We start from the raw sequence: 17,701 nt of genomic DNA on the forward strand, positions 1-17,701 counted from the left end.
TTGTTTTTTTTTTTTTTTTTCTTCTCTGGAAGCTGGTCAGATACATACGCACCAATAAAGTGGGAAATTAGCATTTTCTACACAAGAGAATAAGTACATTTCCATGAATCTAAAATGATTTTTTTTTTTTGCATAGTTCTACTACCTAACAATTTGTTGGAATATGCTCATGACTGTAAAGCAGTCTGATATTGAGAAATGATTAAAGATCTCTCTTAAACAAAAGATCACAATCTATATTTTTGGTTTGATGTCTTTATATGGAAAGTAGGACTACCAAACGTGATAAGAAAGGGATTATACTAGGAAAGCAATAGAAAAAAGCTACTGAAAGTAGGAAATCATCCTGAACTACAAATCAATTAAACTGGAATAACGATCAGCATTTAACAACATAGCAGAAATATATGCACGCACAGATTACTCTAATAGCAATAATTCATTCAAAAATACTCACCAACCGCCCTAAATTGTAGTAACAATCTGGATATTTTCTCCTGTGTTTAATTGCTGTCCAGTAGCTTTGCTCTGCCTCTTCAAACCTTCTTAAACTGTTCTGTACTATTCCTAGATTCATCCATGCAGCAGCAAAATCAGGTCTGAATAAATTGGAGAAAAAAATAAGAGAGATGACAACTGAGCACTTTGAACAGAAGATCCCATTGTATCCTTTCTGCTCAGCTGGTACAAAATACTGCTTGGCTTTGTTCTAAACATACTGTATTTGTACAGCTAAGGACAGCAACTCCTCTGCTTCTTGGAGCTCATTTCTTTCTTTCAGAATATTTCCAAGGTTGTTCATGGCATGTACATATTTAGGATTCAACCTAAAATGTAAAATTTAAGAGATTATTATTATGTATGGGAGACACATTCCTTTATGCAAATTGTTAGCTCTGCATCGCTGCAGAACATGAAAATGAATACCTAAGCATTTTCTCCCTGTTAAACCTTAAAGCAATTTTAGGATAGTTCAATAAAGGAGTAAAAATTCTAATACCTTACAGCTTCTCTGTAGTATTTGATTGCAGCACTTTGATTTCCCTTGTCAGCCAGGTTTTTGCCAACATTGTAGTGCACCTGAAAACACAGATGAACTTTTTTAGCCAGATGCTATACAGTCAGGTATTTTGTGGAGTCAAGTTGCTAAAAATTCTTACCCCAAATAAATACAGCCAGAATTTTTGTCATTCACTACTGCTTTATGTTGTAGGTGGATCTCAAGACTGGACAATACAGACAATGAAAATAGCAAGATAAAATCTGAGGAATAAATTAATAAATCAACTTACCTGTTCTAGCTAGTTAAGAAAGATTTTTCACTCCCTGATATTATAAATGAGATCACAACACTGTCCCTAAGACATTTTATATGGACACCTCTTGTCCTTCCTTGTCAGATGACTAAGAGAAAGGCTGACTCATTCAAATCCAGCATAGCAGAAAATCTACAGCAGTATGTGTTGATTAAACTTTGCTTTCACTATAGCATAAGCTAAAAAATAAATCAACATTAACAGAAAAATTAAGCTAAGCTCCATATTTCAAAACAAAGAAAACTCACAAAGAATGCCAACCAGCATTCACCCCAGCCCTGCAAAAGACCCAATTATTATTGTCTTGATACAATAATGCATCAAACAACATTTCTGGAAAAAAATAAATCATGTGTGGCATCATGTTGAAGACCTTGACTGTTCAAAAGCAGAGAATGAAGGGAGGATCTAGGGCTTTGGGATAACTACAGGGAAGATCCTTATCATTTGAATTTATGATAAGGATTAAAGGATTAGGTAGGAATTTCAGGAAAAAAAATCTTAATTGGAAGACATTTTGTATCCTACTCTAAGACTACATTACATGGTCAGAGGAAGACTGAAGTTTAGAAATAAAAGTGTTTTGAGTAAAAAGTCCTGCAAACACTTTTCTGCAACTAGACCAGAATTCATTCTGTAAATTACCTTACTATTTGAAATTAAGTTGTATGCCTCATCTAAAAAACTCTCACACTGCAATTTTTTCCATACCTCGAAAATCTAATTTAAATCTCTTCAAAAACACTATGCAGAAATTACTTCAGACTGAAGTACATAAATATAGGTTTGTAATACACTTAGATAACTCTAATTAATGTTATACAGTCAAAAAAAAAGTACTTAATCTCATGTGTCCATCAGAGGATTAATTTTCATCGTGTTTGGCACAATACCTGGGACCCATTGATCCAACACACAAAGTTATGCTTCAATCTAACTGTTATAGTATTTAGTTGTTGAATTCCACCTCTACGTGATTGTGACTATGCTGTAACATGCCATCAATAAATCAAATTAAAACTGTTTTCCATGCTCTCTAGAATAAGTGAAAAAGTAGTTTCACTGGTTTTAAAGATAGCAAAGATGCTGTAAGGCTTAATAAGTTTTCACAGAAACAGCTCCTTAGCCTGTAAGGCACACAAATTCAGCATCTAATAAAAGCTCTAGTACAGCTTTCAAGTAGAAAAAAAAAATAATCCAGGGACTTCCTTTGTACATTCATAAAAATATGACAAGGTCCACTCCAAAGAAGCAACAGAATGGTACATTTATATCAAGGCATAGCCATTTATAAAGATCACTTGACTGTGACAAAAAATAGAATGGCACTGCTTTCCAATGAGTCATTACAGTAACATGATATACCTTGAAAAATGCTTCTTAGGACTGAGTATTATTTGTATTATGTCTTCGGGAATTTTTTTCAGCACACCATGACTACATTCTTACCAAACTGGATCACTGTGATTATATATACTGAAGTTTACAGACTCAAAATCTATGTGAAGAAAATTAGATTATTAAATTTTGCTGTACTCCTAGATAAATGATAACTTGTGGCAAAACAGAAAAAAAATCAAGGAAGATTTCACTCAGTAACGTATATTACCCCTTAAAATACCTGAATTCACATTTCAATATCAGCGAACTAAAACTACATTCAGTTTCTTCCTCTAAAATAGTTTTGAGTGCCTTTTTTTCTTATTGTTTTACATTTTTCAGAAATTGTAAGTATTACTGCAAGAAAAAATTTGATTAAAAGAATGAGGACAGAGCATACAAGAAAAAATTTCAAAAAATATGTTTTAGCTATCTTGTGTTATGAACAACCAGTCAGCATTTCACTTTCTGATTCTACTCATTCCTCAGTTTCTTAACATCCGTTTCTATCTAAAGCAGCAGTGGAAAGCATATTTTTCTCATGTAAACAGAACTGTGTGTATTGCAAAAATCCAAAAGATATCAATTATTTAAAGTCAAAATATCAAATGAAATATTAAGTGTACATACATATTTTGTGAACTGAACTAGAAAGATGTATTACAGTATTAAAACCAATAACAAGACTATTTACATTGTATTTCTTCTGTCCTCAGACACAGTTTCTGCATGAAAGGAAGTGATATTTCTAAACAATACTCCTGAAAATGAAGAGTTGCTTGTTGTATGTATGTTTCCTAGCTTCCCTTCAAGACAAATTGAAGCCTTAGCTCCTCTAAATATGTTGGTGACAAAGAAAGTAAGAGAAGAAAAATTATAGCAAGCAAACCAAAAGAACCCCTCAGCCTAACATAAATACCCAATGATGAAAAGAGCTTTCAAGATAATTTTCAATGGGTAAATATGCAGTAAGTATATATTTATATATATATTTAAATGCAGTAAGTTTTAAAAACAGAGTCAGGAGGGTTTTTTTTAGGCATACAGAATCACTTGAAAGGTGCAGGTTACTTTTGCTGGACAGCAATGTCTCCCACTTCTTTTGCCATTAGAGACAGATGCCAAGATGAGCCTTTTGCTCTACTCCCCTTAACCAGGGTTACAATAACCCACATGCCCTCCGCTAAGCACAAGGCTGTAATTCTCCTTGCTCTCTCCTGTGACCCCTATCTGCACAACGTGGGGACAAACACTTTCAATATGCCAGTGGGAGGGAAAAATCTGGCTTTTAAAAATGAAGGGGGCAGTGTGATGTTTTAAATTTAATCTCTACAGACGTGTTTCTTCTGCCTTTGATTGATATTGCCCAGGACAACCTGGGAACGGATTTTCCTTTCCTGGTTAAACATTTAAGAGCAGATATACCATTTCATTTTCGGATGAGCATTAATGATGGATATTAACTGGAAATGACACATTACATTATGCCCACTTGCTCCTTTATCAAACTTAAACAGGTAATTATTTTACAGTAATAGCTCTAAAATGAACATTTCTAAGGGATGAATAACAACACAGCATTCTCTGCAATGAGGGCAATTAGGAAAGAGGAAAGTACTAAAAATACCCCATGAAAAAGTTGGTTATCTCAACAGGCATGCCATATTTAAAGTTAACATAATCAGGGCACCACAGCCTAGCCCAAGAACTGAAAAACAGTCTTAAGACTCTGTTGTACATTTTCAGCATTAGAACAGCTTGTCTTTGCAAACTATTAGAGGTGTAAGTTTGTCACAAAGCATTAAGAACAAAGAATGGTTAGTAGCACATTCTTTTCAGAGTATCATAACTTCCTCAGGATTCCAGGTTTTGCTACTTGTTTCTTCTGAAAATCCGTGTTTATTAAATTCTATTTGGTAAATGAAAGCTGGTAGCATGGGGAATGTTAACTTTTTACAATTATTTAAATTTAGCTATTTCCAATCTACCAGAAGAGAACGGTCACTATTTCTCATGTATTTAATGATATTCTTCCAAAATTTAATTATATAATTAATTAGATGAAGTCATCCAGAAATAAGAACTGTCTCTGGATTCTGAAAAATTGCCCTGGCTTTGCTAAGAGGGAAGAAAAAAGTAACTTGACATTTCCAACAGTAACTTACTGCATGGCAGAAAAAGCCAACATGACGAACATCTTCAGGAATAATCTTCAAAAATCAAAAGGAAACAACGTGTACCAAGCTCAGAGAGTGAAGAGCAATACAGCAATGTTTAGAAATAGTGAACAGCAGTAGAAGGGCAAAATCTCATGTCACCTTATGCATCCACATCTGAGGTAGCTGTCAGGACCTCTTTCAGAATCAGTGGAAAGAAACACACAGAACAGGGTGCAGTCCTTCTGGCCTGTGACAGCCACATAGCTCAAGGTGACGATAAAATGTGCTAAAAGGGTCAGTTTTTCCTCACAGTTATGAGGGCAGCCTATCTGGCTTGCTCAGATGTAGACATCTAAAGCTAAGGGGATGAATCCCAAGCCAGTAAGTAGTCTGATATATGGCAAAACTGTAGTTAGGCTTTCATCATAGCCTGTAATTAGATATTCCGGTACTTCAACAAAGCACTCCAGGATTAAGTTGCAACATACTGACATCAGTGAAAAGATTCTGAATTAGATCCAGTGAGCCTTTTCTAAGCCATTAGCATGGAATCATTCCAAATTTATAAACTACCTGTAACATATTATTAACATATCAGGTGGAAACAGTCCATGTAACTGTTCACAAAATCTGCCTTAGTAGAAAAAAGAGGCCTGGCTCTAACTCACACTAGTGCTTACCACCATTGAACTCCAAGAATTCAGTGAATCTATACTATATGCAAAAATGGAAATGGAATACAGGCACCTTCTGCTCATCTAAGCAAAATACTGTTAAGTGTATTCAAAACGTATACTATACACTGTATACAGACTAACAACCTTTCAAACCAACTTAAGCATAGGACCAAGCAAGAGTGACATACTCCTGGACGTAGCTATAACATGCTTCTTTCTCTATCAAATAAATAAATGCACACACATTACATATTTAAAAATATGCAACAGATTCTCTTTAGACAGAGCTGCCAGACTGTTCTGTGTCATGAACTTAAAGTCAAAAATCTCTGTAACTTCGTTATGGTGTATGATTATTTCCAACACATTCCAAAATGACTAGGCCATGTTTATCAAAAATGATACTAAATTTCACCACCTTGAGCCAGATGCATCCATCAGTCAAGGAGGCAGGTTTGCTACTATGCCAGAGAATCTGATTTAGTGCAGTTTCCACACCTCCATCTAAGAGAAATATTTAAAAAGATGAGTCTGAAATTAGAGAACATACTATTTAGAATGAAGGTAAATTTATTTTACACTGCTCATATACAGACAATTTGGAATTCAGAAAAGCTGTTCTACAAAGCTTGAATTAGGAGCTGCGGCTTTTGTTGGTAGTTGCAAAACACCTGGAGACTCTAGGGCCCTGCTACATGGGGGAATTAAAGCATGAGCACTTTACACATATTAAAGATGCTCCAAGAAAAATGATAAAAAACATGTTATTATCTACATTCATCTTCTGGTCTGCATCAGCCTTGAACTGGAATAAATGGACTAATGAAAAGTCCCGTGGAGTCAGCTTTAAGGGAAGTCTGCAATTTCATGACAAGAAGAGATCAAAACAGAACCAGCTCCATTTTTTACATTTACGTTGGTTAAAATTGACTGAAGTCCATGAAGGAAAAAAAAAAACAGATTGGCTTTTAGGCATGGACTCTCTAACACTCTTGCCTAGTAAAGTTCCCTACTAATGTGATTTCAAAGTGACTCCTTAAAGAAAATTGGAATGTGAGTCTATAAAAACCTCCCCGTACACATCACCATGCTCTCCATTTGTGCAAGCTGTCGCAAGTAGCAATACAGTCCAGGCATGTCTAGAGGGCCCAGTGTTGACAAACACAAGCTCATTTTCCCTGTACACTCATTGGCTTTGAACCAGCTGCATTAGTTCAGTAGCTTGCACACAGCTTATCGGCTCAAGCACAGCACTGTGTGAACACAGCTACACAGCTTCCCAGCCAGACGTGGCTTGTGTCCAAGGACCTTGGAGCCCAGGCAGAGTGGGGATCTGTCTAAAGTACTCTTGCCATAGCAGATGGATGGAGCTACACACAAAGAAACAGATTGCATTTGCTCCATTTATAGTATGCACTTGTCATTCAGAAGACAAGATACACTGAGGTCATCATTAAAAAGGAGATGGTTGCCTACCACTGCCACAATAAAATACTACGGCTCTTTATCTATGTATCAAAATTTGAGATTATTCAAAGACATCACCATGCTGTAAATATTGATCATAAATGTGTTTTAGAGCTCATTGATGCCTATTTGTATTCCAGTGTGTGCTAAGTTTATCATTCCCTTCACAAAGTTGAGCGTTTCTTGGCTGTTTAAACTCTGTATCTTCATCTGTATTTTCTAGGTTACAGAAATCTAATCTTTCAAAACATCTGTGTGTTGTTATTAACAAGCTGTGGATTCCTATTCTGAGGCTCACTGAAGATAGCGTGTCCTAAAATTCAGACAACATCAGGGCTCTGTGGTACACTCCAACAGATCCCAGCCTCAGCTATCGAAGGACTGCTGCAGAGCTCACCTCTAATGGCAGGCTAGATGCAGTCTATGCTACACCGATACTCAGAGCAGTGAAACATCTTACCCAGTCCCATCTCAGACCTTTTCCCTCACTAAGATTTGCAAGGGACATTGCACCTGTCCTTATTGCCTGTGTCTGAAGACTACCTAGCTCATTCAGCTGCTGTTAAAGAGCAGAAGTAGGAACAAAGATTTTATCCCATGTCCTGCAACTAAGCAGATGATATGCTTCTTTCTCCCTTAGCTGTGCTGGCTATATGCATCACTGGAAGGTACAGAAAGAAGATTATAGCATAGGAATTATTCAGGTGAATACATCTCAACTTACTTACATCCTCTTTGATATTTTGTTGTAATAATCTGCAATTATGCATACAATTCTTTTAAGAGATTTTCCTAGCACATCTGATTTGACTGGATGCTTTTTCCTGAGGTATATTCCCCTTTCTCCTCCCCCTCCTCACTTCCACCCCCAAGTTCTGAATTACAAGTTCAGAACAATAGAAAATTGTAATTTGCACTGTCGGTATTGACTGTGCACTGTGTACTGACCGTGTTAACACCATAATTTAGGTGTCTGATATGTCATATTTTTGCCCCAATCAAGACTGAGGTCTACTATACCACAATACTTCAATTACACACAACCTCTTCCACTCCAAAATTCAAAACGCTTTCTAAAAAGAAAAAAAAAAAAAAAAAAAAGAAAGATTCAAAGTCCACAACTGACTTACTTTTGCATTTAGAGGGCACACAGACAGTGCACTCCTAAAAAGCTGTTCTTCTGACCTCCACTGACTGCTGCGGAGCGCACAGCGCATAACGTTTATCAGTAAGATTCCAAGGACTGCGACAGCAAGAATTTTCTTAAAGAAAGAGAAACAAGGTAAGAACAAAACCATTCAACTGAAACACTTCATCATCAGCCTTAGTGATTGTTTTGATAATACCTTTTTCTTGGCTTGCTTACTCAAGAGAGTAAATCCATATGTAAACAGAATACAATAGCCAATGCTGGGGAGGTAGATGACTCTCTCTGCAACAACAAATCCTACACGGAAGAACAGGTTACTTGCAGGAAGAAAAGGGATAATAAGAAATCCGAGTCCCAGTGTAAGAATCCTGCAAACAAGAAACAGATTCTCAAGTAAACAACAAAGTTTAATAGAATACCTTTTCCACTTAACATATAAACCTTATTAAAAAAAAACAAACAGAAATGTGTATATGGAGCAGGGCATTCAAAAGCAGCCCATGGGAGCTAAATAACAAAATCAGATTATGTTTCAATAACATTTTGATACTTCTTTCTATCTATAATTCCCAGAATTCTAGCTATAATTCCCAGAAAAGCAGTGTTCATGCTTCCAGAGCAGAAAATAAACCCATTGAACATTAATTACAGAATTCCTATTAAAAATATATGGGAAAAAAACTAACGATAAAAGCTATCTGTCTAGTTTTGTAACTAGTAAGTCAGTAGCACAGGGAAAAAAATATAGGTCACTTAAAGAACTTAGGTACATATCCCACTGAGAGTGTTGTCTTTCCTAACAAAGACATCAATAACAGAATCCATTGTGTTTAACCACGTAAAAGTTACTCATCTACACTCTCCGCAGTCATTGGAGAGAGGCACTTCTCAAAGGCAGTTCATCTTCCCTGTTTTAGGTATCTACGTTAGGAATGAGTAACACTCAGCAGGTAACTCTTCATGGTCTATAGAAAACTTACGACAACTGAGAGTAGGAACCCTATGTCCATGTCAGGCCACAGGCTTGGTAGTTTTCTATTCCAGTTTATTACAAATAAGTCTCTATACTATAATGTAAATGACAAAATGACAAATCTAGAGTGAGGTACTTCTTAGTTTCGTCTCCTCCCTAATTGTCCTTGGCTTTCACTTTACTTTTGTCTTTATTTTTACTAAAACAAACAAACAAACAAACAAACAAAAAAAACAAACAACACCTCTTCAGCAATATTGGCTCAGTGAGTATTTAAAAGAAAACATGAAGACACTTGTAACAAGTGTAAACCCCCTTCAAAATGGTTTTATCTGTGCAAATGATTATGGGAATAGAGGAAAGGAAGTCTAGTGGGATGACAGCCTTTGGGGAGACACAGGGAAAGAAATTAAATTACAGAATACCACAGAAATAAAAAGAAAATATTTGGTACTCTGAAAAACAGGATGACCTCATTATGACTGAGCTGCTAAAAACGTTAAAGAGCTTAGAAATTAATTATACATAAAATCCATGGGAATGGACAAAAGTTAACAGAAGTTAAAGAAGACCTTAATAAGACAGAATAGCTTACAACAAATTTGTAGTTTCTTTTGATAAAGTACAAGTTGTTTCCTCATGGTCAGCATTCTATTTTTTAATAGTATATACAGCATTTCTACCTCCTTTCAAGGCATATCTCCTCTCTCTTTCATTATTAGGAGAGAAGATTAAAGGAGATGATGACTTATAAGCAGCAAGGGCAACAGCAGACTATTCTGTTCTGAGCAGAGATTACTTTTTACCACCTACAGTGTTAAGGATCTCAAAATGCCATTTCAGGAGAAAAATAAAGCAGCCATCCATACCTCCCCCTCTAAGTCTGCTTCCCACTAGCCTGTGTACAGTGATGGGCCCAAATTGGGATAAACTGTAATGACAGCTATAAATATTTATTTGAACTGCATTTGCTAGACACTGGTTCCACTGAATTGTTAAAATTATCAGTACTGAATTTAACAAAATAATACTGTACTCAAGTTGTCCGGGCATTTAAAATTCATCACTGTCTCTTACCTTCTCTTATGGCTGTCTTCTGAGCACAGAGCTTGGCATATCAGGCCAATTAGGCAGAACCAAAGTGCTGCTAGTGCAATTATCCTCCAGTCGCTGACGGATTTAATGAGGGGTATGCAGCCCATTGACCAATCAAAACACAGCCACCAGGGACATAACAGCAACCATGCATTCAATGAATAGTAGTAATTATAGTTTATAGCCTGTCAGTCAAAAAGAAAACAAACGTTTATTTGATACTAAACTTAAGTGTGAGGGGGAGAAACTTTAGTTCTTGTTTTCTATCATTTCTGCTATTGTAAAATGTTTCTTATACAAAAAGAGGCCTTGAATACTGTTATATTACATCTAATTGCATATTTACTTACTTAACAGCTGTGAAATTATTATTTTTAATATAGTTACGTGGTTCTCCTATTCAGAGAAGGGAAATGCAGTTCTATGTTGTGCAACCAATACCCACGTGTAGAAAGAATAATTTCCCAGAACAGGAGGAAATGTCAAAAGACAACACCTTTCTTTCAGTCTTCATCTCCAAAGCCACGTTTAATACAGAGGTATAAAGCCAATACATACTCCAAATGCACCAGACCAGAACTTTATGCTATTTTCTTCAATTGTGAAAGAACAGATGAAGAGTCAAATACAGTATGTGGAAAAAAGGAAGAAACCCAGCAAAAGCTAAACCCTTGCATGCATGAGACAAGTAGTGAATAAATGGAAATGTACTTCAATGTGTGCAGAGCACGCTAAATTGAATGCAAAGAATAGTTTTTTTTACTTTTTCTCAAATTGCAAAAAAATCTTCACAGAAGCACAAGGGAAGGTGACTCATCACACATCTCTAAATGTTTAGACTGCCCGCTTTATTGTTTCTTTGAGACACAGAAAATTTAATTTGATGACAAAGACAAATGCTCTGAGCTTGCCAGAAAAAAACAAAACAAAAACAACTTCATAACTTACTCTCACAAACAGACTATCTGCAAATGAAGCTGGGTTGTCTACTTCAGTAAAAGCCGGTGGCCCCGTGCCCATAATCCTCCAGCGGATATAAAGTATACTAGCCCCTCCAGACATCAGAAGAGTTATCCTGAAAAGCAGCCCCTTTCTTAACAGCCCGGCATTCTACAGGAAGGAAAGAAAAATAACATTAAATAAAAACAAACAATATTTTATTCTCATCCTGCCTATATTCACATCTTTTTTTGTGACCATCTCAGAAAAAAGAGGCTGTCAACTGACGTTTGTCTTTCTTTTGCAGTTAACAAGAAAGGTCTCAAGTTTTACTACAATTAATTGCAAAATATTTTTTGCAAACATTTTCATTTCGTTTTCAATCAGAAAACTTTTATTGAACAATTCTCTTCTACAAATCCTCAGTAATTTTATAGTTGATATAATTTCACACATCAATTTTTGACAGGGAATTTGTGAAGAATGTAGTCTTTGGTATATACCACATTAAACTGATTAATGCAGGACAGTTTTCCCATGAATTTTATTTTAAATCGCTCTGATTGACCTTTTGTCACCAAAAGTTTTTCTCCACTTAGGTCTATTTAGGGGTAAAATTACACGAGTGCAAGAAAACTGCACAACTCGAAGCTGTGGGAAAAGAAAAAATAATTTTTTCACAATCAAATGCAATTAAAAAGCCAATGACACACAGGCACCAAAATCACTTTGGTCAGGTTAAAATTTTCCAGGAGCTATAAAAGAAATAATCCAGTTTTATCTATAGTATTAACTCCATTGATTTACATTACAGGTTTTATAACATACACATTAGGGTCTAAAGAAGGCAATTCACTTAAAAGCAAGAAATCTGAGTCCACACAGAGAAGTGATGTCATAGAAGCTAAATTTTACAGACTTCTGCTTCTTCCCTGTGAATTATAACTCTTCTTCTTCATGCTTGCACCAGTTTCATAAATGAAAAAAAAACACAACCAAAGAAAAACAAAGACTGTTGTGTGCCACAGAAGTTCTTTACCCTTTTCCAGAGACTGGGAAGAAAATCATGAACTAAAATGATACCCATGTCACAACTTCAAGATGCAACCCCAGTCTTCCAGCACCCTACCCAGCTAGCAAGTGTTAACTCAGATGGGAAGTAAAGGACCTGGCTTCTCTCTGAGTCCCTGTGTTACAGTGCTGCAGGGATCCCTTAGAGCTGCCCGAATCCTGATGGCTGAAGTTAACCTATGCAGCCTTGGTAAGTCATCAGAGATGCAGAAAATTGAAAGTGAGAGCTTCTCTGAAATGAGGGGTCATTTGAACCACTTCCCTCCCCACTGAATTTGTCTGAAAAGGAAAATGTTGATAAACTGTGGATTTTTACATGGAAAAATTGACTGGATCCTGAAAAATATGGTTATGTGATCTCCAGCTTTCCTTTATTCCTACCTTCCTTCCTTAATTTGGTATGCTTCTATTATCGTAAAAAGCCTATCATGATCAATTCTCTATGTCCACCATAGCAGCTGACACGCTGATTATTATTACCTATGATTGCAATATGCAATTATTTAGATCAATATTACTTATTTCTGAAGACTAAGAAAAAAATAGGCTTGTTCAAAAAGTAAGAGATCCAACAGTGTCCTGGCTGAAGGTATTTATTCTCTAAAATGATAGAAAAAATAAGTTTAAAAGCAATATTCAGACGGGCTTTTAATATTTGTAGCTGACAATGGAGTCATCATAAAACACTTAATTGAATGTCTAGGGAAACAAGTTTGTATTGTTGATTTTACATAAGCTAGCCTTTGTGTTCAAAATGGCTATTTTTGCACATCTCAGAAACCAAAGTCAATACAATGAAAATCATTCCTAAAAACTGTTTTGGCAACAAAATTGTGCTACAAAGGAAAACAGCATAGTGACAATTAATGTCTTATTACAGAGTAACTAAACAAAAACTCTTATTCCGGATTTCATTTCATTTAACAGCTCCTCATGCAGCTCCTCAAAGGCCACATTTCACAAATCACAAAATCTCTTAGTAAGCAGAATTTAAGAAGTTGAAGAAGCGCTACCTTATGTTACAGTCTTTGATTTAGAGTTAACTAAATCTGGCATGAAACTGAAACTTATCTCTCAAATCAAGAGGAAAAAAAATCTGCAAGTAGGAGAATTTAAGACCTGACATTCACCAAAACAAAACAAACTTTAAATACACTTCAATGAAAAGACCACAACAGATTCTTGTAGTTGGTAGGAGCTAAAATTAATTACTCCTATTACAATAAGAAAAAAAAAAAAGACACACAATGCTTTATTCACCCAGACATCACTGTTTAAAAGTCACAAAACAAAAGCACAATGCTTTGAGTTATTCATGCTTCAAGAGTAATCCTCCAAAAAAATGTTCACCTCTGACACATTTCCAACACTTTAATTCTGAACTTGATCTGCTTTAATTCTCTACAGCTTTTCACTCCTTTTCCTCATGCTAGTTGATTAGTCCCATTACACAACTCAATTCTTCAGCATTCTTATTTGCTGCCTGAAGTACTTCTCCATCCCTCAGCCATTCTTGCCCAAATCTATTGTTTCAGTTCTAGAGATTCCAATTTCACTGATTTCCCCACAAAGCTCCTCAAGAACATTTCCATTTCACTCTCTGTGAAGGAATTTAAAAGTCCTGTAGGACTTGTGTTACTCAGAAATATGAGCAAGACTTGTCTACAGTGAAACCACTGACCAATGCAGTCTCCAATGAATATTCCTTTGCCTTGCTAAAGCTTGCACCGGAGAGGCAAATGGTTTAGCTGTTCAACAGCAGTGATGTTCTAGTAGGCTGTTTATTTGGTTGTTACCAATTGTTCACCTAAAGATGAATGTTTCTGTGATTTGCTTATGATCAAGATCTCACAACAAATACTAGGTGTTACATTCCACTTGAGCCAATATTAGATAGAGTAGTACCAACAGAAGTCAAAAATTCAATCCTTAATGACTATTTGTGCTTAAATATTTTCACTTTCAAGTTCCCAAGCTACTCGGAACTGTCTCCTGTTTGGTATTCTAGCTTCTGACCCTGCAGAACTTGTTGCATCAAGCAGCCAGCTCTTCCACACCACATTTTTAAGATACTGTTGAGAGAAGCATGGAATGGATTTCTGTATTCAAGGCATTTGTAACGTTATTCCATTACCACTCATGTTGAGGAGATGTCACAGCCCATTGCCTTACTTAGCTGACGGAAAATACCTCTCATTTTTATTTAACTCTCAGCAAAAACAAAACTGCCAGAAGTTTTATCTTTGTCTTATCTTTATCTTTGTACATGACTCTCTGATTGGCAAGAATGAACAAAACCTCTAAGGACTCACCTCCAACAACTTGTCCTTACGTATTAACTTTTGAATGAACTCCAAAACATTTAGCTTGTTAATCACCAGTGCATCGAACACTGCATTCAAACCCTATGCAACCAAAAGAAAAATAAGAACGTAAGACGAAGTAGCTACACAAAACCGGTTTTAAAAAATGCACCTTATATTCCACTTCTACCATGAACTATCATACAACTTAATTCTGCTTTCAAACAAGTAGATAATAGATACCTTGCTAGTAACAACGGCAGAATAAGAAATTAACAACCTGAGCTCAGATGAGTAGAACATCACATTATTATAATGCAAATGCACCTGCTACATCTGATACCAGGATATACCAGGGATACCACGTACCAGCAAGCTACACCCCATATGTATGGTTACAACAGCTTTGAACCACCTATCTGTCTGCTCTCTGCTTTCTTTCCTAAATGTTCTGCAGTGTAAATGCTTCAGTCAAAAGGTAAGGCTTCTGTCCAAGTAAGGTGGAGTTTTTTTAAGACTTTTTTTTTTTTTTTTTTTTTTTTGCTGTGCAGCATGGTATCTTTTGACTGACAGGTTTCAAAAATATTAAAAGGTACATAAATTGTCACAACAAGCAAAGGCTGAGAAAGATTTTACATGGGTATCAGGCTTTGTTTTCTTGCAATTACATCAATACACACGGTGGAAGTTGCTGAAAAAGAAAAGCAGAATTCTATGTAACATTAGCCACTACACATAAAACTAGAGAATATTCAGCTCTTTGAAGGACTATACTTGCACATATTTCCCCCCCCAGAAACAAAAAAAAATATATCCAGAGGTAAATTCTTTTGAGGTCAATGAGGTAATTCTGTCGAGGTCACCAGTAAAATCCAAACTCAGTGTTCCAGCAATCACCAACCATGACAATTCATGAATACTTAGCCTACATCCTAATACCTTCAGAAATTACCTCAATGTCCTGTAAACTAAACGGGGAAAAAAAGTCATGAAAAATATCTCCTAGCAAGGTAAAGAGTGAGGACACCGGGAGGCCGTAAGTCTCTTTTTAATAGTCAAAGGGAGAAGAGAGAAGATAGGCTGGAGAGTTGGATGGTTCCACATAGAGATATCAGCTGGCAGGTACAAGGCTTATGGCTCACTTACATGGAGATTAGGAAAGCAAGAATCTTGCTGAAAAATACATTCAGCCTACAAGGAATCTTTTTAATGTATGATATATCCCTTTATCCCTCTGACCTTTACCCTTCAACTCAAGGATAAATATCATCATCCTAGCAATGCAACAGCAAACAAAAAATCCAGATCAAATAACAATTCTGTGTCTGCTAGCTCAAATAATTACTTCATACCACTAGAAGAAATAATCACACTATGTTTTTTAAGAGAACTTCTGTTTTCTTCACAGATACCTTTGAAAAATACATCAGCCTGTGGATGTTTATCAAAAAATAATGTCCTACAGTAAGATGTTTTCAGTAATTTCTTCTACAATTTTTTCTAAGGCTGAGAAGGTCCTTGCTGCAAATAATTCTTCTGATTGCTTTATCTATGTTATTTAAAGCTACAAATCAGATTTACTTATACAGATATACAACCACGCAAAAGGTATAAATCACTGACGTAGTATTACAGGTAGCTTACTGGATCAACCGAAAGAGACTCTTCACTTAAGTAACAGAAAGCAAGAGTAAAATGGACATGAAAAGTAAGTACATCTGTTTGCATAGACTGTTTACATAAGAGATGGAAATAAGAAATTCAGTATTAGAAATACATAAACAATTACCCTACTTATAATTAGAACGTTCAAAAAAAACCAAGAGGGTGGAGCTCCTAAAAACAGTCTCCTCCAGTTCATAAACTTCAGAGAGAAGTTTGTAGACCCACTACCTCAACGATTATACATTCAAAACCAAGGCCAATGAACGTGATACACAGTGAAACTAACACTGTGAATCTTAAATTTTGCAAGTAATTAACAAGATACATGTGAACTGCTTACGAAAGATAAAATGAATTCCAGCAGGTTGGCTGGGATACAATCGAGAGAGATCTAATGGAATACTGTTTTTAGTAAACATTAACTAGTTTTCTGAGCAGAACAAAAAGATGTTCATGAAATTAGTTGTGGAGAAGATTCATCCTTGTAGACTTTACAACTGCACCTGACAGATGCTAAGGTCAAAAATCAATTGATTTTTGGGATTCTTACCAGTATCGTAATTCCTTGTTCTTTGCACAGCATGGCTACTGCACCTAGGACAACACTCACCAGCACCCAGAATACAGAAAAATGATGTCCTTCCTTATCTGTTGAAATAAAGCATGCCATACCATTAGGTTTATACATTTAAAGGCAAAGTTAGAAATTAAAATTAGAATTAAAAACAAAAGAAACAAACAGCATCTAAACTCACAATCTTTTTTTATCAGTCAAAATCTGGATACACAGACTTGAAAATCATTGGGCACCTCCTGCAATATGCTGGCATTTGTCCTTTTATTGCAGTCATTTTCTATTCTCAGAGACATTAGAAATCTCCTGTTTGCTAGATGTCTTAGCCAGACTAATTAGAATGGCAGAAGCTTCACAGTTTTCACAATTCATCATCTGAAAAGGTTAATTCCCAATATTTAGACTCATTTATCATCCTTAGCTATAGCTCTATCATTACTGGCCACTCTCCTCCAAGCTACCACAAGAACAAGAAATTCTTTCTAATGGTTACACATGAAGCAGCACCACACACACAAACTATGTTAACAGTAACCTAAGGTACAAAGGCACAATGAGCTGCTTTTCCAGGGCTGCTACATTTAGCAAGTGCTATATGTCATTTCATTAGTACTGCTGTGGAATGCCATGAAGCTCAATAATTTCAGCATCTGATCAGAGAAGCAGTTAGTTCTTGCAGTTTTACAGCAGGGTGAGAAACTCTGGGGTTAAGAGATCAAGAGTAGCTACAGCTTCTAGTATAAAAAAAAAATGTCTTTAAAGACTGTACCATGTAGCTGAGTTTGGGCACTACAAGCAGGCATTTCTGAGATTGATATAACAATAAGCTCGACTACAGCCAAAGGTACTATCACACACACAGTACACGGGTACTTCACATAAAAACATGTCTGTCACAACCTCTACTCCACAGGTGCAACCAACAGAGGGAA

At 36.0% G+C, this 17,701-nt stretch overlaps 1 protein-coding gene across 1 annotated transcript in view; it reads right to left on the bottom strand.

Moving 5' to 3' along the window:
* Nucleotides 1-17,701, bottom strand: part of TMTC4 (transmembrane O-mannosyltransferase targeting cadherins 4) — a 51,027-nt gene that overhangs the window by 10,451 nt on the left and 22,875 nt on the right. Inside the window, exons 6-14 of the mRNA XM_084296300.1 lie at nt 16,746-16,843; nt 14,540-14,632; nt 11,166-11,327; nt 10,200-10,402; nt 8,346-8,517; nt 8,130-8,261; nt 1,001-1,080; nt 720-827; nt 458-599 (exon numbers count right to left, since the gene is read on the bottom strand). Coding sequence (XP_084152426.1) covers nt 458-599; nt 720-827; nt 1,001-1,080; nt 8,130-8,261; nt 8,346-8,517; nt 10,200-10,402; nt 11,166-11,327; nt 14,540-14,632; nt 16,746-16,843 — 1,190 coding nt within the window. The remainder of the gene's footprint in view (nt 1-457; nt 600-719; nt 828-1,000; nt 1,081-8,129; nt 8,262-8,345; nt 8,518-10,199; nt 10,403-11,165; nt 11,328-14,539; nt 14,633-16,745; nt 16,844-17,701) is intronic.

The sequence above is a fragment of the Netta rufina genome, assembly GCF_964035555.1.
Source record: "Netta rufina genome assembly, chromosome: 1".
Lineage (NCBI taxonomy): Eukaryota > Metazoa > Chordata > Aves > Anseriformes > Anatidae > Netta > Netta rufina.